Raw genomic sequence first — 24,252 nt, 5'->3', positions numbered from 1 at the left:
AGGGAGGATATTTCCACAAGCTCCACATCTCCCCATCTACATATGAGTGCCCTCTAGTGGCACAGATTGAGAACTATAGACACGGACATGCAGGGATCATTTCTCTCAGTGGCAGAGGGCTGACAGCTCTGAAATGATAAGGGGAGCTGAAGGAAAAATATTGATTCATCTTCCGCCATTAAAATGAAAAAGCAAAATAAGGGGAGAGGCCAAGTCCAAGTGTTGCAATGCAGACAAGACATATGATGCAAACAGAAGTTAGACCTGCATTATTCATGTGTAATGAAGCACAGAGAAAGAAGTGCACCAACATCATACTGTTATAAACATTTATTTGTGTTTAGAAATGTGGAGATATGTCACGAGGAGGGGGAAATTCTAGGGAACAATACATTATTGTTTACATGTCTACAATCTGTATGAAGCAAGTAACTCAAGGAACTTATACGAAGACATGTTTCCCTGTGACGAATTGGCTCCAACACCAAACTGCTGTGCAGACACGGTTCTGTGAGTACATCAGTGGAACAGCTCACAGTCATGCATCAATCTTACTTTCTTCCTACAACCTCTTCTGCCTTTCACATTATAGACACAGATTATATTAGAGCATTTTATTTAGGAAATCAGCGATGTAAAAAATGTTGATAGGCCTAAATATATTCTGTTTAAAATAGCACCATAAGAGGTAGAGAGGAAAGAGATTTAATTAATCCTATATAGATGCTCACAGTCAGCTCTCCACCAGTTTTTTGTAGGTAGATTATTTCACATTGCATTGAAATACTGACCCTCAACCCTTCTTTATCTAAGACTGACTTAAACCTGTTGTTTTTAGACATTTTGTGTCTTTATGTGGTTGTTTTGCATTTTTGTATCCACTAGAAGTCCATGTCTCTCTATATTTGTTTCTGTCTCTTTGTGGTCATTTTGTGTATCTTTGTAGTTTAACATCTCTTTGTGGTAGATTCAGTCTCTCGGTAGTTGTTTTGTGTCTCTATGAAGATGTTTTTTCTCTCTTTGTGGTTATTTTGCATATCTTTGTAGATGTTTGTACCTTAATGTTTTCTTTCATGTTAACTTTCACTCTAAATGAAAGCTCTGGTCTGGTGCCCCCCTGACCCCTTTGGCCCCTGGGCCTGGGCCTAGTAGGCCCTATCTGTAATCTATCCATGCTTAAAGGGGCTCTCCAGTGATTTCATAAGCACTTCTTAGAAATTATGGAACTTATTAGACATGATTAAAAAGAAATGGTAAGAAGCAATGCAGCAGAAGTAAAAAAATCCTGACTTTTAGACAAGTTCGAGATCCAGAACTGCATACACTAATGCAGCTCTGTAGCATCTTTCTCCAAACCCTGAGACAGTTTTTTGTTGTGGATTTGTAGTGTGCAAGCCAAAAGTTTAGCATTTTTACAAATAAAGTGACAAAAATGATTTAAAATCACATTCACATTTGTAATAACACACATTACTGACATTCTGCCGTGAGACACAACTCTGCTCAACTATCCGTTGTGTCAGTCACTGAATCTGTTTAAATTTGGATGGTAGGGAAAATAATATTGTTACTGCTACAGACAACAGTGAAGTATGTCTGTATGCACATTGAGTGCACCTACACCACCACAATAAGCTGGTACTAAAATAGCACCAAATAATACTCTACAATGCCTCTAAATTATAATTTTTTGGCTTAATATTTATCCACAATGACTCCTGTATTAAGTGTAAGTAAAATTGTACAGAGACGCAGGTTAGGAAATAATACATTCTGTTGCTCTATTTTCTAAGTCTGATCTAAATTGTTTTCTCTCCCGTGTTTATGACGAACAGGAAGAGAAAAAAGTTTTTTTCAGCATAATCTCTCTGATTTCCTCAATATTTTTTTATTTAGTCATACAAAAATAAAAAGGTGTAAAAAAGTGTTGGATCATGGAAAATGAAAAACAAACGTAACATTACAGTACGGAAGCCCTAAGTGGACATGCATCCATACACTTTATTTATATCTCGTTATCTCGGTATAACAGAGCTGGTTTTCTCGTTATAACAGGATCATTTTCAGGCTGGTCACTGTGATATTACAGAGCAGGACATGCCTGATGCCATTGCCCACACTAATGAGGTAAGTTAAGCCTGCTTCTGTTTGTTATGATCATCTGACGGTGGTGGAGCGTTGTTACCTCGAGATAACGAGATAATTAAATGGAGATCTCGAGAAAACAGCCGGAAATGACTGGTTATCATGGGAAAAGTAAAATGTAAGGATGCATGTCTTTTAAGGGCTTCTGTACAAGAATGAGCCAGGACTACACTTTTTTTCCACCTGGCAAAACTTTTGTTCCTCGCCTGTTTCAAAAATATCTTTGAAATTAAAACAAATTTGCTGGCATAAAGTTGTTTTCACCTGTTTTGAAGTTAGAAAAAAGATCATCAGAATTCTGTTTTGCTTGCTCACTTCTCTGGGCCTCTGTACAATTTAGGGTTTGGAAAAAAACAACAACATAAATAACATAAATTAATAAAGGCAAATATTATGTATCTGCTCATCGCTACAATAATACTGGATCAGCACTTCAACATGCTGACACACTGTCACACACACATACAGTACACACAGTGAATCACAGGAAACAAAGATGATGTTGTAAAAGCAGCTACAAATACATATTTGACAGGAGACAGAATTAAACATTTAACACAGAATTAAATTATGATTCGAATGGTTAAAGATGTTTTTTGTTGACAGCAGCTTCACACTGTAAAACTCATAGATTTACCATTACTGCCAGTGACTCTACTTGATCTGGGTTCACATTCACAATGAATGCATTTAAAATGAACTTTTGAGTGAAAAGAAAAACAGCACAGACTCTCTAAAGGAGATTATTATTGGCTGCAGATCGATCTACAGCAGCTTTCTGGTGCTGATGGATTGCTGCACTAAAGAGAACACTTCCTGTCTGCATCAGAATCATATGGAGAAACCAAAAACCGCTCGACACAGGAAATACCAACACATGACACGGTAAATGAGCCTTCTGCATGCAGCGACATGAATTCTGTAACAGTAGCCTAAATTTAATATCTTTATATAATATCAAAAATGTGTCCCCTAAAACATCAAGTCCTCCTTACAAAGAACGGATAAGATGAACAAAAATATGGGTATCTTTTTACAGCTGAACTACTTTCACATGACATAAAAAGGCACTTTTTTAATTACTGTGTGCAGCACAATATTTTAATTTCAAACGGCCTCATTGCATTTCAGAGCAGGAATTGTGAGAAAATATAGTATAACTAATGCTTCAAACATGTGACAAAGAGGCTGCAGGACCACCTTCTGTATGTGTGTGCTGCACAGTGTAATGTAAAAGGGGCATGTGATGCAGGCCCACAGGCATTATTTGATCGAATTAGTTATGTTGGTCAGTAGCATTAAAGAGGGGAACTTGTCAGTGATGTCAGCTCAGAGCCTGTATTCATCAAGTTTCAAGGAATATCACTGACTCAGTGGTGACATAACATTTGAACATCAGCGTGTCATGATGAGTCACACTCACATTACTGCTCCTTTTGACTATCTTTATGTGCAAAGACTTCCTGCATGAGGAAGTGGGCTCCTGTGTTAGCACACTGGCTGCTAAAGTGATTTCTCTAAGTCTCACTCCCCTTTTTCTCCAGAGTTCAGTAACCTGACCTGCCTTCGCTTCAGTCCACTTTAGAACACACTTGCAAAACTCTGTGGTTGAAGTCCTCGGGCTGGTCAGCGTATACATAGTGTCCGGCTCCACGGATCGTCTGCAGAACAGGAGATGGAGATCAGGAAGGGAAGTGGGTGATTAAACCATGAGGCAATATAGGAAGAAAGGCCATAAAAGAAAGTATAGTATGGATTTTACTGCAGAGCACTGAGTCTGTGCTTTATTACTTTTATAAACAAAGTTCAAAGAGAAAAGTTCAAACAAGTTTAAAACATCTCTAACAATAATGTTGGTGCAGGAGCTGCGTTTTAGTTTATTTACATTTGCATTGCTTTTTAATTTTTCTGCATTTAACCCTACGCAGGTGGGGGCATGATGATCAGCAGATAATTGATGATTGGCATCGACATTATTGTTGTTCAAATCTGGTCATTCAAGCCAAAGCATATTGTTTTGGAATAAAAGTCTGCACATGTGAGGACTGAACCCGCACTCTCCAAGTGGTGAGACTTTAGGATGTTGGAGGACAGGTTACAGGACAAACCTGATTTTTAAAGTTTCTGCTCCAGTTGCTCCAGTTATCACAAATCAGAAGGCAACAGACTGCATTTAATATTAACCAAACCATGAGGTTGTAAGAGGACATCTCTGTTTCATAAACCTCTATGATCCCATAACTACCATTATTAATAGACTATAAAGAGGAAAATAAATCAATCTGAGTTTTTTTCTGTATGTAATCCAGGAGACTGGAAATAGTGGATTTCAAATCTTTCACACCAAATTCTTTAGTTGTTGTTGTAGTTAGTTGTTTTCATACAGATTTAGGTATAAATAAAGCAGTTTCAATTTAAAGAAAACTCAAGATGTCCATGGGGAAAAGAGAAAAAAAGAGGCAAAAGCATGATTAACATGCGTCCTACAGAAAAAAAAGACAAAGGGCAGAAGAAGTCAAAGCTTTATACTGAACCGGTGTTTATTTTGGCAGCTATTTTAGATTTAGTGTTAGCTTTAAGATGAAAATGCTTCTTAGTTTTATTCACATTTTAGACATTTTTACCCTTTATAGTTTTAGTTTTAGTCACAAAAAAGTCATCACATTTTAGTCATCACATTACACGTACAGGTTCGATCTGCTGTAAAGCATCGTCCTTTCGATGTTCTTCATGAGAAATATAGATCATCAGCTGAGGTTATATGTGTATATGGAAACTTCTAGAACATAACGTTTCGCATGTAAAGCCACAGAACAAAGCTGTGCAGTAACAGTAGCACATGCTGCACATTCCTCTCTTGCCTTATTGGCAGCAGCAGTGTTGGTTTTTTACCCTAATAACTTTTTACATTTTCATCATTGCTTCTTATTCACACAGTCTGACTGAAGCAGACAGCTGTTGATCGCTCCTTTTTGTGTGGAAGATGCGTTAATTGACGTGTAAAACGCCCCTTTTTTCTGTGAGCGTGCACAGAGCCTGAAGCAGAAAGCCTGAGTTAACAGAAAAAGTTTATAACTACCTTTGTGATACCCTTTCGTTTTGCATGCATTGTTGTCAAGCTGCCGGTTTGAGACATCCTCACTTGTATGTCTGGGTTGGATTCAGGGGGGAACTGCACGCCCCTCGACTAATTTAATCATTTACAGGATGCATTACTGGTATTTTGACAGCCTGATTAGACACTCAGTGGGAAAAAATATGGATTTTAAATGTCCGACAGCCCACCACAAACATTTTAGTCCTGTCTCGTCTTACTGTTTTTATTATCAACAATCTATTTTTAACTCATCAACATCTCGTCTTCATCATGGAAAAAAGGTTGATGAACATTTATTGTCATAATTAACACTGTACTGAACAGATTGACAAAATTCTGAGTCAGGGATGGCACCAAGAAAAACTAGTAATGAACTTACAATGATATCCACATGGGAGCTAGGCCTCATCTCTTTTATGGTGCTGCCTGAGTTGCTGTCTATGCTGGAGCGGGATCCGTAGATGATGGTGATGGGGATCTCAGGATGAAGCTTGTCCATCCTCTGCAGCATCGGCCTCTTAGCCCAGCCGTAAGGAACGGTCATGTTCTTAAAAGCTGTTTCCCCACTGTGACAGAAGAACAATGACCTCAGCAAACAGTGATGTCAACGTATTAGGAAATAAACCGTCCAAATCACTGCTACACAAGTGTTATTGATATAGGCAGCAGTAATGTAGTTGGACAGTGATGCAGAGACAGAGAGACAGACCTGGGGGTTTGCACGTTCAGGTGGTAGATGTACTCTGACACAGTGTTGTCACTGAACATGGAGGAGAACTTCTTCTTGAAGTCGGGTCTCAGAGTTTGAACCAGGGTGGGACCTACAGCGGGACACTCAGGTGTTAAATTCAAGCATTCAGACAATTTTAAAAAGAGGTTGCTTCTTTACATTTAACTACCCTCAAGAATCATTACAGTAATATTTATTCTAATTGGTAAAAGCAGGTCCAGGTCTTACCGAGCGGTCCGACCAGTCTCAGACCAGCCAGGGGGTTGAAGGGACTGAACATGGCCCCTAAAGCTTTGATCCACACTGGGATGGGACGGTCTGCCTCTACTGTGTCGGGGCGCTCAGGGAAACCCCAGGGCTCCACCAGCAATATGTGCTGCACTCTGTAGGCCAGAGACAGAAAAATACATAAAGGACACAATCACCTCCTATCTGGGTTAAATGGACTACACCAACCTATGATTGCCTTCAGCCGGCTCAACAGCTAGCTTGGCTCAGTCCAGAGGTCTAGTTTAAGTGCCTAAACAAAACTCAGACCATTTCACAAAACAACAAATCAAAAGGGTTGCAGTTTGCAAAAACAAGACATTCAGATTTCCTATCCAAGGAAAAATCGTCTCCATTCTCACACTGTGTGACGAGCAAACACTACAGTATGTACACACAGAACATACATTAGAAACAGTCCAAAAGCTATGCTGCTGCATCACATCGTCTGACACAACACACAGAACAAATTATTTTTAGGCCTTCAATATGTAATCTGTTATGTTGAATTACACATTTTCTCTGCAGGCAAAAATATGAACAATGAGCACATTTCAGCTTAAATAAGGACATACAGAACATCCCTGATTAAGAGCGCCGCTGTTATAACTTAAAGGCCGTTTGGAACAGTGAGATAACAATAAGAGGACAAGAAAGGGGATTTTTTTTAGCATTAGTGATGAAGGAGGGTGATAAGGGATTGAGGACATTTTATCAGACGTTCCTCTGGGAGAGCTGGGTGCCCGCTGGAAGCTCAAAGCTGGAGAAGCAGAGAGAGGAGATCAGGAGAGATAGAGTCTGGTGGGAGGAGAGAGGCTTGGAGGACACTGCTGTTATCACACAGTGCACGCACCTACAGGCACACTGCTACAGCTGCATCCTGTACACATGCTGGCATGTTACGCTACACTCATGTTTACAGGGCAGAATCATTATTCAAAACGATGTTAGATTCAGAGTCACTTTCCTCGCTCTGGGCAGATTCTGCGTCTTTGTTCTTTTAAGTATTGATAGTCGTGGTTAAAAGATAATTCTGGTTTATTACAGCTCGTGACAAAACATTCTCCATTCAAGGTCAACTTTTCTTCTGCTTATCCGAGGTCGGGTCGCATCGCAGTGGCAGGCTAAGCAAGTTAGCCCAGAACTCCCCAGCAACGTTTTCCAGCTCCTCCTGGGGGATCCCGAGGCGTTCCCAGGCCAGACGGGATATATAATCACTCCGGCGAGCTCTGGGTCTACCCCAGGGTCTCCTCCCAGTTGGACGTGCCCTGAAAACCTCCAAAGCCAGGCGCCCAGGAGGCATTGTAATCAGATGCCCGAACCACCTCAACTGGCTCCTTTTGATGCGAAGGAGTAGCAGCTCTACTCTGAGCCCCCTACTGTCTGAGCTCCTTACCCTCTCTCTAAGGCTGAGCCCGGACACCCTGCAGAGGAAACTCATTTTGACCACTTGTAACTGCAACCCCATTCTTTCGGCCACTACCCAAACCTCATGACCGCAGGTGAGTGTTGGAACGTAGATCGACTGGTGAAATAAGAACTTTGCTGTTCAGGTCAGCTCCTTCTTCACCTTGACGGTCCGTTACAACGCCCGCAATACTGCATGCTGCGCCAACCAGTCCGTCAATCTCACAATCTATTTTACCCTCACTCATGAACAAGACCCAGAGATACTTGAACTCCTTCGCTTGGGGCAGTACCTCTCTTCGCACCCAAAGGGAGCAATCCACTGTTTTCTGGCAGAGCACCATAGCCTCAGACGTTGAGGTGCTGACTTTCATCCCAGCCGTTTCGCACTAGGCTGCAAACTGCAACAGTGAGGTGACGTCACAGCTTGAGGATCCAGCAGAAAAGGTCAACTTATTTGCTTATTCTTGTTTCCACACTGCCCAGACGGTCGCTTATTTTATTATAAAACAAATAGAAAACCATTTTCTGTCAGACAGGTTATTATGATATATCAATGAGGGAAAAAAAGCTGGTGAAATGTTGATGCCATTCAAGAAGGGATTCTGGATGAAGTTATGCTAATTCTACTCTGAACTCAGCTGCTAACGACAGCTGGACATCCAGTATATTTGTAGTTCACACAAATCTAAGTGAAACATGTCACTGAGGCATTCTCAGACAAATATAGTTTTAAACATGGCAGATTATCAACTATGATATCATCATCATGAGTTGTACTTTGGTAGTTCGAGGTTTTACACACAGCTGTTCAGAGAGGAGCCGGTTCTTGCCTGAATTGTTGAGTAATTCAGTCAAATGTCTCGCCCTTTATTCACAGCCCGAGCTTTATCAGCTTCACCAAGTATCCCAGCAAGTTTTGTGCTGGCTTAGAAAATTAATGAGTGCTAATTTTCATATGAGTCAGTTTGTGTGTAGTGGGTCTGCACCTCAAGGCTTTCCACCTCTTGGCCTGCTTTAGCAGATCAAACCTGCAGTAAAATAATTTTTGGCCACCTGGGGGCAGCAGAAGCAAGTTGTAAACACAATACTGAGATAAAATCAGTGTTGGGGTAACTCATCACAAAGTAATCCGTTAGAGTACTATCTGTTATTTTGTTACTTTTACATAAAAGTAATCTGTTACTGGAAAAAACTGGAACTGAAAGAAATACATACATAGACAAAAACAAAAAATCCCTGAAGTTCTGTTTCTGTTTGTCTCCTCCTTCTTGGCAGGTAGCTGCGCACCAGCAGAAGGTAAACACAGCTGTGTCAGTGCACATGCTTAGCTAGCTAATTCATCTAGCGAGATGGCAGAGAGGGCAGCATTTACTTACATTTACTTTACTACACGCCGTCCTGACAATATAACCCACATGTGGAACGAGTCACGAAGGGGGTTTCATTTTTGGTTACGCAAAAGTAATCTAACGTTACTTTTCTCAGAAGGTAACGTAGTCAAGTAATGAGTTACTTTTTAAAGTAACGTTACATCACTGGATAACATCACCTTTCACTGTAAGTTTATATGTCGGACTTGTTTGCCAGCATTTGCTTATTTAGACAGAGCAACATTGATATTTGTTGAAAGTTGTGTTTGTGTCCAACTGATGAATGGAAGTCTGTTTTAACTCTCTTTTTGGTCTCCACCGACTTCTGAGGGAAATATCTGTCTCTTCAGCTGTTTAGCATTCAACTTAAAATTTCAAAGGATTGCCACTAACCTAAGTATGACCTGATATAATCTCAATTCAAATATATTAAAATGAACTGCCAGTCAAATATGACCTCTATATGTCTCTGTAAATGTACAATAATGAGTAACTATAAATAGTTTATAATCCTCTCACCTAAAAGATTCATCTCATAAAAAAGCGCTGAAGAAACCCACTGAAGCCCAAGCTCAGTACTCTGAGATCCTCCACCTCTCAGTGCGAGTCAGAAAGTCCATACTGTGAATGTTTGAGCTCATTCCACATGTCCTGACTGTCGTTTGCTCTTGGTACAGTTGTCACACCAAGCTCATATCAACAAGATCAGAACCAAACTACAAAAGATCCTCGTTAGTTAAAAAACATCCCATCACTAAACAGTAAGAAGAGATAAAGCACATAATCTGCACCCACCTGTGTGGATATTTAATAGAGTAGGACACAGCCAGGTATCCCCCCAGGTTGTGTCCCAGCAGGATCATGGACTCCAGACCCAATTTATCCCTCCACTGTTCTATCGACTCCACAAACTGCTCCTCTGCCTCCTGGGTGTCTGTGGAGAACACAGGCCTGCTGCTCTGTCCGAAGCCCAGCAGGTCTGGGGCGTAGACGGGCCCTCGCTGGGAGAGAGCGTCCAGGTTCTGAGCCCAAAGGCCCACGCCACTTCCAAACCCATGAAGCAGAACCATGGGGGTTTTGTTTTTGACATGGTCACTGCTTAAGGTTAGGGTCCACAGATGGTTTCCATTAGAGATTGGCACATATTGTTTGGAGAAAGTGCTGCTGACACCTGAAAAGAAAGGTAAGAACAAGGAAAGAGAACATAGCTCACTTACAGTTGCATACTCTTAAACTCGTGTGAAGTGACTCTATGCTTCCCCTTTCTTAAGATAAAAAAAAACATGTAATAAAATTTTCTAAAATAAAACAACAAAATCAGGAGCTTTATTGAGTTTTAGCTCTTTGTTAAGCTGTTTTGTGAGGCTCTTCATTGGTAAGAATCTGGCCAACTAACTAACACGATACAACGTCACAGTAACCGCAGACATCTTAGCAACGTGAAACAAATACAGCAGAAATGAAGCTGGGGTAATGACCTGTCGAGCAGCATCGCTTTTTAATCCTTTCAGGTCCCGTAGCTCTCTCCACCTCAGAAATGCCGCTCCAGTGTTTACTCTCATTTCATTTCTGTCTCGGTCCAACTCTTTCTTTTTAGCTCGCTTTTCCTCATTTCTCTTCTTCGGTGTAATGGTCTTTGTAGTATAAGCAAGAATAAGTTGGCAATAGAGGGATGGGCAGTTTTTTCATTCCTGGTGGTTGTTTTTAAGCCTTTATGGACACAAACCGGCTGACGCTGCGCACACTGAAGAAATTGAGCTTGACCGTGTGAACATGCGCGGAGAAGTGGTGCTGCGCAGCGTGCGATTGACAGCAGCCCGAAAGACTGCTCTGCTCTGATTGGTTGTTTTGTTTCGGGAGCGTTGGATTCTTACAAATTCCATTAGGAGCAGTAGGAGGAGCCAGAGGAACATGGTTCTAATAATGTTACCTACTACAGCTTAAACTAAACTATGCTAGAAGAAAACAGTATTCCTTCATACAGATATTCTTGAATATTTGAAAAAAGAAGGTGAGTAAAAAGTGTACTTTTAAAAGCAATCATTAAAGGGATACGTGCAACATCCAACATAATAGCACTGCTTTATTGCAACGCGCACAAAGAAATTTATACTTGCCTTTATCGCTAAAAATATGTAATGTAAACTATTAATTAAAATTGATACAGTAACAAAAAAGAATAATACTACTCAAGTCTTTAGATGTTTTCTTTCACTGATTATTACGACCTTCATTCATAAAACTGAAACATGTTGACTGCCAAATGCAAAAAGGAGTTTACTTACATCGCAGCATCTTGTCCTCTGCAGTCTTAAGCTGGATCTGAGAGGTGGGACACCATGATGGCAGCCAGTTGGGGATCCAGCACCACCTGCACAGATAGAAAAGCTTCAATCATCAGGCTTATGAGCATCATCATACTGAATTACAACAGGAACATGGTATCACTGCAGAGTGGGAGGATGCTTAAAGGAAAAAAACAGAGTAATAAATCTGCACAAGGTTCAAGTTAAAAGAATCTTAGAAATAACTAGGGACTGCATGTTAAGAGCATCACATCTGATGGCCTCTGTATCAGCTGATGTGAGAGGTCTGTTCAGAGGGTACTTATTTCATAGGCAGGCTCTGCTGACGTAGTGTGGTTTAGAGGACAGAACATTAGTGCCCAGCAGTAAAAACACTGATGACCAAATTCATGTGAAGCTTATAACATTTAATCTTTGATTTATGGTAAGAAAAATAAAGAAGTCAGAAAAATTTAATACTACTACTGAAGTGTTAAACCTACAATGTAGGTGGAGTTACAACGTGTGAAGAGGTCAAAATAAAGTCTCTGCACAGGAAAAAATAAAAAAATAAAATCCAACCAGGAAAGCTTGCAGATCTTGAAGCTCCACATGCATGATCAGAATGTTTCACTCAAACACACTTTTGTCAAATTAATTTGCTCCTAATGTCACTGCCCATTCAGTCCATGCATTGTCCTGTCTTACTTTAAAGTATGGGGGCCCCAGCCATTATTCTCACTATAATTCTATACATAAGAAACTCAGTGTGGTCCTCCAGTCTACATGCTTGGGCAAGTACATGCTTGGGAATACAGAACATACTGAACCCCAAATTGCTCAAACTTGCAAATTGAGGACAAGTTTGAGCCACATGATCGTTATGATAAATAAATACTAAAGATTGTTTTATGACTGTTGTAATCAATTGTGACACCCACAAGATAGTTGTTGTTTAATGAATCGTTGTTGTTTAACAAATAATAAAGTATTTCTGATTCTGAATTGTATCTGTGTTTAAGATTTGCCCTAACATCACGACCAGTACAGTTGTCAGCTGGGAGGTTTTACTTTTACTCTCAGTTTAAAATAACAAGATGCAGAAAGTTTCAATCTGAAGCTTCAATCAAAACTGAACTTTGAGGGAATGTATAACTTTATTAACAAACTTTATAAACAATTATATATATATATAAAAAACATTAATTTTCAAAAGCCTGGCTGCTGGACACAAGATGACGTCATCTAAAAGCCTTTTCTTAGCATGTGTACACAGGAGGTTTCAAGTTTACACACCACACTTGTGGAAGCTGCATATTAGAGCATGTTCAGCCTTCCTGGTCCTTTTCCTATATGTATGTTATGTGGACTGGTTTTTATCCTTAGCATATTTCTTGTATTTAAATAGGGGCTGCACTGTGGTGCAGTGGTGAGTGCTGTCGCCCTAGAGCTAGAAGGTTCCTGGTTCAAATCCTGGTTTGGATATAAGGGGCCTTTCTGGAGTCTGCATGTTCTCCCTGTGCATGTGTGGGTTCTCTCCAGGTAGCCCAGCTTCTTCCCACTGTCCAAAGACATGTTCGTTAGATTCATTGGTGACTCTAAATTGCCCGTAGGTGTGAATGTGAGCATATAAGGTTGTCTGTCTCTGTGTGTCAGCCCTGTGATTGACTGATGTTCAGTCCAGGGTGTACCCAGCCTCTTGCCCAATGCGAGTTGGGATAGGCTCCATCTCCCACACAACCCAGAAAAGGACAAACAGTATAGATAATGAATGGATGTATTTGAATTACATTTTATGGATATTTATCATTGTGGGCGGTGTTAATGTTTAAGTACACCTGTGTTCAAATAGCTCGTCCGCCCGCTGCTCTTCATGTCTATATATATATGGGTGTACTCCCCATTTGTTCAAAATCGATCACCTGACAAAGACCCAAGTGTCGAAACGTGATTAGCAAAGCATTTGTTGCATGGAGTAAGTGTGCAGGCTTTGCCTTGTTGCTTCTTTATTTTGATTGCCTTGCACCTACATGTGATGCGCTTTAAACTACCCTCCCTTAGCATGTTCAGCTCCAAACTACTTGTATTATCACAGTCTTACATAGGAAAGAAATGACCCCCTTCAGCTAATGAAACTGAAAGCAGTCTGTCAAACTGCACATTAATCAGTCTACACAGTACAACCCAAGTGTTGTAACAAGGTGCACAACACAGTGTAACACCCAAGTGTTGTAATAAGAAGAAGAACATATTTCTGAGTAGAGAGGGAATTTAAAGTGGTTCATCAGTGACAATGCTGCATCTTCAACAGTCTTGTGATTCAAGGGGTAAACTTGTGGACGTTTAGAGACCAGACTTACCTTATTGTGGTGTCCACGTAGCCCCACATACTGCTAACCACTCTGTCAGCACCAACAACAGACAGCCAGCTCTGAACCACCCTGCAGCCAGAACAAATCGAAACAGAGAGTGAATGGGGGCAGAGAACACTGACAGTGTTCATAGCACAGTAAGAGTTACCGCTTTGTGGAAGATTACAACTGTCAGTAGGTGACAAATGTGTTTAACATTAACACATAGCATTCTAAGTCAGCTACCTGTATGGATGGCATTACAATCATGTCATCTGCTCTAAATCATCTGTATATATTTTTTTACTCTATAGGGTAAAAAAGTGTCAAAATACTATTCTTGATGTCTTTAAGACACAGGAAGAGCAAAGCCCTATTCTATCTGGCATCATGTCTTTCTGTTCGGGTCACGTAAAAAGGAGGGTGGCATGAGAGTATGTCTAGTTTATTTTTCTAAACTCCAATGTAGTGCCAACTTTTCTAACTTAGCTGGTGTTTGACAACAACATGCAGCTGTTTTCCGGAGTAACACCAAATAACACCGTTTCGTAGTAATGCCAACGGTTATCCTTTATTGATTATCGTGTCCTTATCGTACTGATTTTAACACATAAACGCTGGAGGAAAGTTTTAAGAAATACTCACCCTCTGGTCCCTGTCGCCGCTTGCTCAGCCATACTGAAACAACACCTCGGGAGAAACTACTCCAGTCACGTGGTCTGAGGTCGAATCAACATTATTACAGGACGTTTGATTTGTGTTTTAAAGTAACTCCACTGAGCGGTTCCTTAACAGTCCATGACGTTTCGGTCCCCGCTCACCGCAGCGTTCCATTTCTCATCTGTAACACAAAACAAGCGCACCCAGCGACAGCTCGTGAGCAATTGCGGAAGTAGCTTTGCTGTCAAATATCTAAACATTGCTGCTTCTCAGCAGAGGAGAGAGCTTAGGTAAGTAGCCAAACTGCATAAATAGTATATTATGCAAGTACTTTGTGCATATTACACGCAACTCAAGGTTATTTTGTTTGCGCTGACAGTTTTTGGTAAAATGTTACACTGTGAACAAAACCGTAGTCTTGCATTATGAGCCATACATGTAAGTCATTATGAATGTTAGAACCAAAATGTTTGGTTAACTTTTTATGTTAACTCAGCGAAGTGTTAATGAATTGAAGTCATTGATAGCTTATTATTTATTATTTAAAAAATGGAGGAAATAATAACTGTATAGTATAGTTACGTATTTACTGGGACTATGTAGATAAGTAGGCTACTGTAAATGCTACCACATAGGTGAAGGAGACAGCCCAATGACATAATTATGTTGACATGAAAATTGTAATTCTCAAATTTAAGGTAATATGTGCTGAAGAATCAAACCACATAGCGTTGGCTAATTAATACTATTGTTTCTGTTATGTCACTGACATGTTTACTGGTACGTTCAAATGAAAAGTGCCAAATTGTAAGTAATCTATTACTTCCACTTGTGCTTTCCTGATAAAACTTTATACATTTGGCCTTTTTCAGCCTAATGAAGAAAACAAAAACATTTACATGTTACTAATTTCTACAAGCCTTCAGCAGCACCAGAAAAGAGTTAGACTGAGTTATATTTAGTACTACTTATTTTGACCAGTCAGACCATCAGTTATTGCCCATATTATGTGATATGCCACCAGTGATTGTAATATAATACTGTAGATATTTTTTTGTGTCCCCCTGTAATCTGTTTTCAGGGATTCTTGCAGGCAGGATTTGGTTTATTGCTATGTATATTTATTACAAACAAGCAATTTGCCTCTGTATTTTGGAGCAGTTAGGTCACAATAAACATACTAAAAGCAAATAAATACAAGTACTGCAAAAACAAGACAAAACATTGAAACGACAAAATAAAGAACAACAAAGTATGGATATTTTGGCCCCAGAGGATGAACCTAATGGCTGTTTATAATAAATGTCACAATAGATTGTATCTACCACCCTTACTTCCTGCCTATTATTGTAGGTGACTATTGTAATATTGTTTTTCTTTTAGGCACTGTCTCCTCTGCATTAACCCATACATTTTCTATTTTAGTTCTATTTTGTATTTCTCTAATTTTGTACTGTATTTTTGGAACTATCTGGCACTATAATTTACTTCGGGATTAATAAAGTCCTATCTTATCTTATTCAATCAGGAGTAGAGTATCACTGATCTTAAAAAATCTCTGTTTGAAGACTGTGGTGGTGGGTAGGTTTGGCTGAAATTCATAGAGCTCCTTCTTGATCAGCCTCTCCTCAAGTGAAAAACTATCTTCTAAAACAAAATACAATTAAATGCAATTAACCAAAATTGAATGAATGTTTAAATATCAAAAAAAGGGGAGACAATTTATAAAAGGTAGTCACAAGCGTCTTGAAAAGCAGACATGGATGTTTAAAACTCAGTTTGTGGATTCACAGAAGTATGTCAGGGTCAAGCACAAGAGAAAAGAAAAAAAAGAGGAAGATGTTTTTATTTTGCAGTCAAGAAATCGGATAAGGAAGTGGTTCAAAACATTGAGAAACAAAAATCTTTCTCATGTGATTTATTCATGAGAATTGGTTGATAATTTTTAATTTAAGGATATAAATAAAAGTAAAGGAACAAGAATAACTACACAAGTTATAGAGATTACTTTTGAATGAACAATAAACCTATACAACAATCTCAATTGCAAAATTTAACAACAAAAATGTTCCTCTGATTTTTTTCCTTAACATGGCAGTAGTACTGAAAGTTCGACTTTATGCTCGAAATGCAAAATCAAGAAAAATCTCCCTCCTCTCATATTTGTCATGGTTGGCACTTCTACTCTACCATATATTTTTTACATGAAGAAAAACAAAGATTTTCTCAATTCATAGGTCAGTCACAGCGGGCACGTGGCGGCACTGATTCATACACTGTATGAACAAGGTCCAGTGAGAGAGCAGGGGTGTAACGTTGGTGGGTGTGATAGCTGAAGTTTGCTGCGCCGCTTCGTGACGTGGAACACAACTAAAGTCCACCGCTGTGCAGCAGCTATCAGACTACACAGACATGCCTTTAACTGTCTAATCTGACTGTTCTCAGATCAGCAGGGTCAGCCCCCGCCCCGCGGATTCAGGAGAGCCATTTCTCTACACAAACACAGATCTGGGTGAGTACCGAGCCTCCCCGACACACACAGAAACCTCCCCGAACCTGGGATTAGATTGAGGCAGTCAGTAGCCCACTGGTGTCGGTCCTACAGATTAGTTACAGCAGTCTACTCGTTCCAGCTCTGCTCCTAACATCGCTCCCACAAAGGCCCCTCCTTCTCTGTGTGTTGGCTATGATGGTCGATCAGCTGTTTCTGTCAGTAGACGCGCTGCAGATTTGATCTTTCATAGATGTAGACTATATTCATGCACCTCCTACGGTAGATAGTAGTAAAAACAGTAATAATCGGCTTGTTGCTGGGCTTGTACTGTGCATTCTTTGATGGGAAAGTTTGAGTAAGCCTCTCAGTGGGATTTCCTGAATATTTACTTTACTTTTCCCTCATCACATTGCCTTCATAGTTCGCTGTTCTGTGCATTGATATTCCTGATATTTCTTATATCGTTAAAGCACACAATGCTGTAACAAAATATCTCCAAAATAGTTTCAAAGTTAGGAGGAGATTTTGGGATTTTGTAAATCATCAAGTACAAGTGACATGTTAGACGCTTTCATGTTAAAGAACAAACGTTCTCTTTCTTTTTATTTGAAATATGTGGCCTGTGTGGCTCTTTTGTCTATGTTAGAGTTAACACATCTAAAAGAACACCAGACAAATTGCAAATAGCACTTAGCTGTTATAAAACTGCACTCTTTTTGTAACCCGCCCACCTCAACAAGACTTCAATTGTGTTATAAGGCAATGAGTTTCTACAGTCTCAACATCACAACACACAAACTACTTTTCTGTCCTTGGAAGAAACTTTATTATCAAAACTGCAAACTTCACTACAAACTGTACATGCGGTTACGGAGAGTTAAATCTTAAATTAGCCAATAATAGCAATTGTAACATGGTTGTTCAACAATCACAATTTTTTTGAAATTTTATTATGGATAAGTGATCCATGTTACTTCTCTCTGTTTCTTTGTGAGTCACATTCAGAGTCTGACAGCAAAACAGATAATTCACTGGATAACACTAGGCTTTCAAAATAGAACAAATGACACACACTTCAACCCCCACAAAGTCATGACAGATCTCATCGTTACGATGTATAACTCTGGTTATGGCTATTGACGACAACCTAAAGTATCAACATAACAAAGTTTGAAATACTGGGAATTAGGGCTGCACGATATGGGAAAAAAACATACATTGCGATATCTTTTTTTTTTCTGATATTAATGCGATATTGCGATTTTAAAAACCACAGAAAATTGTACCAGATAAATGCAGTGTGTTTTCATGTTTATATAAACAACTAACAATCATACTTTTTATTATTTGGGACTTTTAAGTGTATTTGCTTATACAAAAACAAAAAACCCTTCCTACTTTTATCACTCTTGGTTCAGACTGACACCTGCATGAAAAGTAGAGAGTTTAGCTGGAGCGACACGTTCTTTATAAAACAAATACAAACAGTCTGCAGTTGTGTTATTAATACGGTAGGCCTATGTCATCAACCATTGCTAATGATGATCAAACGTATGTTTAATCAGCGTAATCAGCCCCGTGACAGACACTTTATGAAACAAAAAAAATCACGTCTCCTGCTTCCTGTCGCCACACACAAACTTAAGTGGTGTGTGTGGTAGCCACTAAAAGAAAACAGCACGTACGCTCCGTGAACAGCACTTCCTGTGTGTGCTGAAAGGAAGTCACGTGAGTTTTCGTTCTTTACAGTTTACAGGCAGGTCACATGCAGACTCTGCAGCTTAGCGGTCAATTCTCTGTGTGCCCTTTTGAACAGTTGCACTAATGTGATATCAGACGGACTTTTCCTGTGGAATAGTCCGTCTGATATCGAGAAACTGGCAAGTTTTTCTTTTGCTCCGAGCAACAAAAAAGTAGCAGCTTGACGTATTTCACTTAATTTGCTTCAATACTGCATGTCCTGCGGTGTGAATATTGCACATGCCCACATCGCAATTGCGATTGTTAAACGATATACCGTGCAGCCCTACTGGGAATGATTATAGATGACTAGCGTTACGCAGTCTACATGGTTAAATACAATTTTAGCATTTCAAATTTAACCAGTAAAATATTTCATTTAATATATTTTGTTCTGTCGTCAAAATAACGTATCATATTTTTTATAATCATCATATATCTTGTCTTTCTCGATGAGGAACACTGCTGGATATTTTCTATTACATTAATTGCTGTCGTATTTCTGGTGCAGGCTCCCTGGGAGAAGGGAAGATGCAGGAGTCGTCAGTGGACAGCAGTGGCACAAGGTTCACTCCTCTGGTGGTAGTGGAGCTGGCCTCAGACACCGCAGAGGAGACCATTGCATGGCTGCTGAGCAGGATAAGAGACCTACAAAATAATGGAGGTGTGGAAATTGGAGTTGATCTTTACACTAGTATATTTGTTTCCCATTATATTTAGTGTTATTAATCCAGACATTTCTGCCAGGTTCTGAGCTGCTGGTGGAGCAGATGGGGTCTGGGGTCGGGGCTGAGGAGGAGAAGGAAAACCCCAACATGTTCCTGGTGGGGGCTTCATGGCAGAGGATGCTTGTTGGTGCTGAGGAAATCGGCCTCTTCAAGGAGTACAACGATGGATCTATGAGAGGTTTCACCTGTGCCAACAAACACAACTTCAAAGATTTTAAAGGTAAAGTCCACTTAAAGGTGGGGGCTGCATGAGGTCTGTTGTTGCAGTATGTCTTATCACTTTTACCTTTCAGCTCTAAATCAGTGAACATTAGGGCTGAAACTAACGGCTTTAAAGTTAATGAAATGAAAAGTAAAGTTAATGAAATGAAAAATGTCATTTTAATCCATTTAGATCACATCCCCAGTAATATTGTGCATCTATTTGACAATATAGGCCAAAAAAATACAGAAAATCCATTTCTTCATGTTCTTATATCAAAATCCGATCATTTTTTCTTCCGGTAAAACTAAATTTCACGCGTGCTTACGTAAGTAAACACCAAACAATTTCAACCAATCGATCTGCAATATTTAGCCGCAGAGCACCAAGAACGCTCGGTCAGTTAGCTAGCTACAGCGCTTTGGAGAACGTCTGTCTACGCCCACAACGATCAAATCAAATCCCTCTAATGATATGTCCCGCCTGCACGTCCTGTTTAACTTGGGAAATACGTCACGATACGGAAGTTAGATACTCTCGAAATGCCGTTTCAGCTTGACTTTAAGGGTAAAGAGTCACAGCTGTTTAATATGAACTCAGTGGGTTGTATTGTCAGAGCAACTGATTGACTGTGACTGAGTGGGCCTCATTATCATAGCCCTGAGCCGTTGCAGCATTGCCGATTTAAATATTTGAATATCAGAGTTTCTGAGTGTTTGCTGTTTTGTCTGATCTGCTCTGTCTCTCCAGGGGATGGGGACAGCTTCCTCAGTATGGCCGAGTGTCAGTACATCATCAAACACGAGCTGGACACTTTAAGAGCCAAAGATGAGACTCATGTCCCAGGACACACCTCGGCAAAGCTTTATCCCGGGAAATCTATCGGTGAGTGTTCATCCACCTTTCCCTCAGTCAGTGTGAAATTTAAATAGGCTGATAAATTTAGGGATTATTTAACTCCCTTGGTAGTGACCATTAAGTGTGTTTTAAATTGCTCTGTTTGCTTCATATTTGCTTTTATTTATTGAAATTTTACAAAGATAAAGTCAAAAAGATGTAAAGGAATCGTGTCCTGGCGCAGCAGCTCTACACCGGGAAATTGTACCCTCGAAAAAACGAAAGGATTAGCTTCTTCTCTGCCATTGCTGTTGACAAAGTTGATATCAGAATACCTGCCCCCTCTTGATTTTGATTGGTCAGTGAGGGACAAACAATCAGTCATGAACACAGTAGGCAACAAAAGAACACAAACAACATGGCCAGACACAGCAAGACAATACAAAGCTACAGTTAATAAGTTAAAGCAATATGCAGAAAGCGAACAGAGGATAAAGGGTAAAAGCAATTAAAATCAATAAAAGAAAATAAAGAATTAAGATTAACACTTCACATCACATAAAACCAAGCCAAAAAAGTGAGTTTTAAGAAGTGATTCAAAGTAAGTCACTGATTCTGTAGCATCCTGATGGCAAAAGCACCTTTTAGATTTAAGCCTCGGCTTTGGAACGACCAGAAAGGCCCCATCCAAGGATCTAAGGCTGCGAGCTGGCTCATAAGGTGTCAAAAATTTTGCCATGAAGCTTGGAGCCAGACCCATACTTGCTTTAAAAGTGATCAGTAAAACCTTAAAATCAATTCTAAAAGTAATTGGAAGCTGGTATAGTCGGCCAGGATTGGGGTGATGTGATGTCATGTGTTAAAACCAGTTAGAAGCCTAAATCAGTGGGTCGACAGAGGCAATCATCTAATGCAGAATTGAAAAACACACTACAGTTCCATCCTTTCTGTAACTGTAACGATTTGCTGCTTTTTTATTTTTATATATTCAAGAAATGAGTTTTTTTTTGTCTGGAAAAACAGTCCAAAACCTAAAGATAAAGACGGCAACTTGTGAAAGGTCACAATTACCCCGTCATTCTAAAGACTGAACCATTCATTGTTTACTGCGGGAATAATTCACAGATTAACTGAGAATGAAAGTAATTGTTAAAGCTACTCTACATTAACAACTTTAGTATCTGGAGCCAAAGCAAACGTTGCAGAGTGATAATGTACCAATTATTCATGATAATTATTGTACACATTATACAAATAGCAACCAATTAATGAACAATAGTGAATTATTACAAATGTTTACTGGATTTTAAAACTGACATAATCATTGCAAATGTGTGCTCTCTGTTTTAGATCATTTTGTGTTCCGTTTCAGCTCTTGACAAGATTTTTATATTTCAGCAGCTATTTTGGCACATCTTTATTTTCCTCCAGTATCGAGGTTCTTTAATAGTAGTGAAATTTTGAAGTTGTGAGAAAATATGGCAGCATGACTCTGCCTCCCCCTCTCCTTGGGAGCAGACTGAACAGTCTCCCCCTTTGCTGCCTCTGTACCTTCCTCTCTCTCTTTGTCTCTCTCACTCTCTCTGTGGCTGCAGTATGGAAACAATCAATATGCAAATGCTATGAAATATTCCCAAACTGAGATAAGGAAGCAATGAACTTGCAGTGGGAGATAGAGCGCCTCTATTCAGCGCCTGTGTTTTACAAATTGTGTTAAAGCAGAATGTAATCATTTTCGACAAATGATGCACTCAAAAAACGGCCGATGAAATGATAGAGCTTTCATGTACTTGTATTTAGTCACTTTGTATAAGACAATAGGGATTATTGCTATAGACAGTGCATTGTTCACAATGGGCTGGCTCCCAGCTATTGTTTGCCTGTCCTTGTCTTTAAAAATTAAGCTGCATGTTTACTTGGTTGGGAAAGTTCAGATGAACAATGTGAGGGATAATAATGCAGCAGGACTGTTTTCATGTCACTCAAAAGTCAGCGAAACAGACTGAGCAAAAAAAGCTTCAACAACTACCTACTATATCCACATTTTTATTCGACATGACTGGGATTATTATCCCTATGAGAACGGGCCCCCGCTGGCAGCTGTGGGAGATATTCTTTTGCATAATCCTGTTCAAATAAAAATGATTAAAACTAGAGACTTAATTCTTTTTGTGGCTGAAAGTTGAGATTCCTGTCTTTTTCTGCATCACGTTAAACATTTGTCGATAATGTTTTCACCTTGTTTGCTTGTCAAAGACGTCATGACATTAGCTTACTTGCTTGTAAAAAGGTGGTGAAAATGTCCCAGGAAATTCTTGTTTGCATAATCCTGTTTCAATTAATCTAAAAACAATAAAATCAAGCATTATGGTTTATTAACTTACACAACCTTTTAGCTTAGGTTGTATAGATTTCAGGCATAAAGCATTTATAAATACTTTAAGAAATGACATCACAAGCAGAAAAGACACTACAGGCACTGACAGACTACTTCCATTGCATTCTTCTAAGAGTTATAGCCCTGTGATGCTTGAACTCAGGTGAATTAATTGAGCAAAAATATAATGAAAAATGTTGTTGTTTTACGCTCTAGTTCGCAGACTTCAATCCAAAGGGATCCTCATCCAAATATTTCCTCTCCATGAAAAGGAGGAACTAAAGAGACTTACTTTCTCCTGGTACAACAAGGTGAAGTTGTCCCTGCAGCCGCTTGGTAAGTGGAAGAAGTACCAATTATCTGTCATTGTCTTTCCTGTGAGATAAGCACCCATAATCCACATTATCCAGGATGAACAATTGTTTTGATGTACTGACGGAGATGTTTGTTGAACCTTTCATTGTTCCTTCCTCCATATGCTCAAATACCTCTGCCTTCACAGCGATTAGCACAAGGCTGCGTTTTCCTTTCAGCTCAGAGATTTAGTTTCTCTTCAGTTTGTAATAATATTCCTCCGTCATATTTTCACAATGAATTGAAAGTTCTCATTACTGTTCCTACTTTCTTCTCCACTTTTTATCCCCAGATGAAATCAGACATTACTATGGGGAGGGTCAGGCACTCTACTTTGGCTTCCTGGAGTACTTTACCTTTGCCCTGGTGCCTATGGCTCTCATTGGAGTGCCTTACTACCTGTTTGACTGGGAGGACTACGATAAATATGTCATCTTTGCTGCGTTCAACTTGGTGTGGTGCACTGTCATCCTGGAGGTAATGACTGTGACTTTAAATTTAAAAGTTGTTAGCAACAAAATTAATGTTTGTTAATGACACATTGGGAACAATTTATCTACAAAGGCCTCAGAGTTGTACATCAATGCCAAGACTCTCACACATGAACTATTGTCTTACAAGCTGGTGACAGACAAGTACAGACAGGTGGCACCACGCTTCAATCAGAGAAACTTTATATGTAGGCTTTGAAAACATGGGATGAAAACTTAAACTCATATACTCATGGTAAATGTATTTAGACATGACTTCTTAAACTGGAAACACATGATGAAATTTGTATTAATATTATCACTGTTCAGTGAATTCATTAACCAAAATGATCTACCAGGGGATTGTGAAACACCGTATGAAAAAAGTACCTTTGGGAAGTCAACCTTTTCCTATTTAACCACACCTGGAAAAATAAACCCCCACAACTAAGAATCATCACATCTCTCAACTTATTTCCGCTAATATAGAGCTAAATCGCAATTGCGATGTGCCCATATGCAATAGTCACATCGCAGGACGTGCAATAGTCTGTGGCTATGTTCACACTTCAGGCAGATGTGGCCCAAATCCTATTTTTTTTGCTCATATGTGACTCAGGTCTGTTTTTTTCATGACAGTGTGATCAACACAAATAACAAGGAATCTGATCTTTTCAAATCTGATTTGGGCCACTTTCCTATGTGGTCCTAAATCAGATACAGGTCTGTTTTTTT

At 39.5% G+C, this 24,252-nt stretch overlaps 2 protein-coding genes across 3 annotated transcripts in view; one reads left to right on the top strand and one right to left on the bottom strand.

The window, feature by feature from the left end:
- Positions 1-330: 330 nt before the first annotated feature.
- On the bottom strand, positions 331-14,332 carry abhd5a (abhydrolase domain containing 5, lysophosphatidic acid acyltransferase a). Its single transcript, XM_069655912.1, has 8 exons — positions 14,301-14,332; positions 13,665-13,745; positions 11,305-11,390; positions 9,815-10,190; positions 6,201-6,355; positions 5,952-6,063; positions 5,622-5,808; positions 331-3,806 (listed from the first exon to the last, which is right to left on the bottom strand). The coding sequence occupies exons 1-8, from the start codon at positions 14,330-14,332 to the stop codon at positions 3,717-3,719; spliced, it is 1,119 nt and encodes a 372-aa protein (XP_069512013.1). The 3' UTR covers positions 331-3,716.
- Positions 14,333-14,550: 218 nt separating this feature from the next.
- The window catches only part of ano10a (anoctamin 10a), a 47,137-nt gene continuing 37,435 nt past the window's right edge, over positions 14,551-24,252 (top strand). For both annotated transcript variants that reach the window (XM_069656102.1, XM_069656101.1), the window contains exons 1-7: positions 14,551-14,605; positions 16,761-16,827; positions 19,061-19,213; positions 19,297-19,497; positions 20,230-20,364; positions 22,910-23,029; positions 23,340-23,524. In XM_069656102.1, coding sequence (XP_069512203.1) covers positions 19,081-19,213; positions 19,297-19,497; positions 20,230-20,364; positions 22,910-23,029; positions 23,340-23,524 — 774 coding nt within the window. In that variant the 5' untranslated portion in view covers positions 14,551-14,605; positions 16,761-16,827; positions 19,061-19,080. The remainder of the gene's footprint in view (positions 14,606-16,760; positions 16,828-19,060; positions 19,214-19,296; positions 19,498-20,229; positions 20,365-22,909; positions 23,030-23,339; positions 23,525-24,252) is intronic.

The sequence above is a fragment of the Semicossyphus pulcher genome, unplaced genomic scaffold, assembly GCF_022749685.1.
Source record: "Semicossyphus pulcher isolate SPU_LCO1_2020_fin unplaced genomic scaffold, fSemPul1.0.p SCAF_9, whole genome shotgun sequence".
NCBI classification, from domain to species: Eukaryota; Metazoa; Chordata; class Actinopteri; order Labriformes; family Labridae; genus Semicossyphus; species Semicossyphus pulcher.
The sequence above is the reverse complement of the archived record's forward strand: the minus strand, read 5'-3'. Positions and strand labels throughout refer to the sequence as shown.